This window comes from Hipposideros armiger, unplaced genomic scaffold (genome assembly GCF_001890085.2).
Source record: "Hipposideros armiger isolate ML-2016 unplaced genomic scaffold, ASM189008v1 scaffold_0, whole genome shotgun sequence".
NCBI classification, from domain to species: domain Eukaryota; kingdom Metazoa; phylum Chordata; class Mammalia; order Chiroptera; family Hipposideridae; genus Hipposideros; species Hipposideros armiger.
Window position 1 is genome coordinate 2,276,514 of NW_017731350.1, and position 1,082 is coordinate 2,277,595.

Sequence of the window (1,082 nt, forward strand, 5' to 3'; positions counted from 1 at the left end):
GGGCCACAGGGACCACGGAGCCACACCCTGATCTGTAGGGCTGACCTTTCGCCCGCTGGTCCTGAGAGGAAAAGACAGGTGTGGTAAAGACCAAACGGGGTCAAATCACACAGGCTGAAGTCCTGGCCCTGCTGCTGACTGCTGCCCTGGAAGCTTGGGATACTTACATCAGTCCTCCAGGCCTCAGTTTCCCAAGAGAAGTAGCTGGGCCAGCTCTCTGAGGCGCTTTCTTGTAAGTCAGCTTTGACTTATCCCAACCACCCCAGCAAGGAGCCTTGGAGTCAAAGGAGCCAATGTCCCCTCTCTTGGGCCGGGACGGTAATATTGAGTGAGGCTCTGCCATCAGAGTTGACCGCTCAGACCTCCAACCCCTGCCTCCCCAGCTCCCTCTGCAGGGCCGGTATTTCCTTACCCTGCCTGCAGCCAGGCTCCTGGCCCTGACCCCTCTCAGTCCAGGGGCAGCTCGGCTCCACCTGCAGTTGCTCCTGCTGGCCTCTTCCCACAAGCTGTGCCTTGTCCTGCGCAGGCAGCTCCTCCTCCTGTCAGCGCCTGCTAGCAACCTCGGCCAGGCCTTCACCGGGCTCTGCCCTACTCCAGGCATGGCTGGTGCCCCTCTGGCCTCCCTCTGTGACATGCCACACCCCTGGGATGTGGTGTCGCAGCCCCCAGGACAGGAACACAGTGCCTGAGGGAGCCCTTGGGCTCAAGTTAGCTGGGGCAGGCCGGTCACCCAGCCAGCAATGTCTGTATCTGAGGGAGCTGGCGCCAACTCAGTCCTGCCTCGTTCCTTGCTCTGGGAAAACAGCCCACCGGCACGGCCCCCGCATAAAGCCTCCTGCCTGCCTCCCAACCAGCTGAAGGGTGGGGGTGCTGGATGCTGGGAGTGGCCAAGCCCCGGGAGGAGGCCCTTGCTGAAGAAGGCAAGAGGATGGTGGGAAGGGAGCTTCCTTCCTGGAGCCTTGCCTGGCCCTGACAGCAGTCCTATGATAAACCTGTGACTTTAGCTTTGGGGTTCAAGTCCTTGGAAGGGCCTTGAACCTCCGTCTCTGTGCCAGAAGCCTGCCTGCCCACATCCCTGAAAG

The 1,082-nt window shown here is 61.3% G+C and overlaps 1 protein-coding gene across 1 annotated transcript in view; it reads right to left on the reverse strand.

Annotated features, from left to right (window-relative positions):
* The window catches only part of TCF23 (transcription factor 23), a 14,698-nt gene extending 13,850 nt beyond the window's left edge, over positions 1–848 (reverse strand). Inside the window, exon 1 of the mRNA XM_019658619.1 lies at positions 413–848. Coding sequence (XP_019514164.1) covers positions 413–634 — 222 coding nt within the window. The 5' untranslated portion in view covers positions 635–848. The remainder of the gene's footprint in view (positions 1–412) is intronic.
* Between the last annotated feature and the right edge of the window lie 234 nt (positions 849–1,082).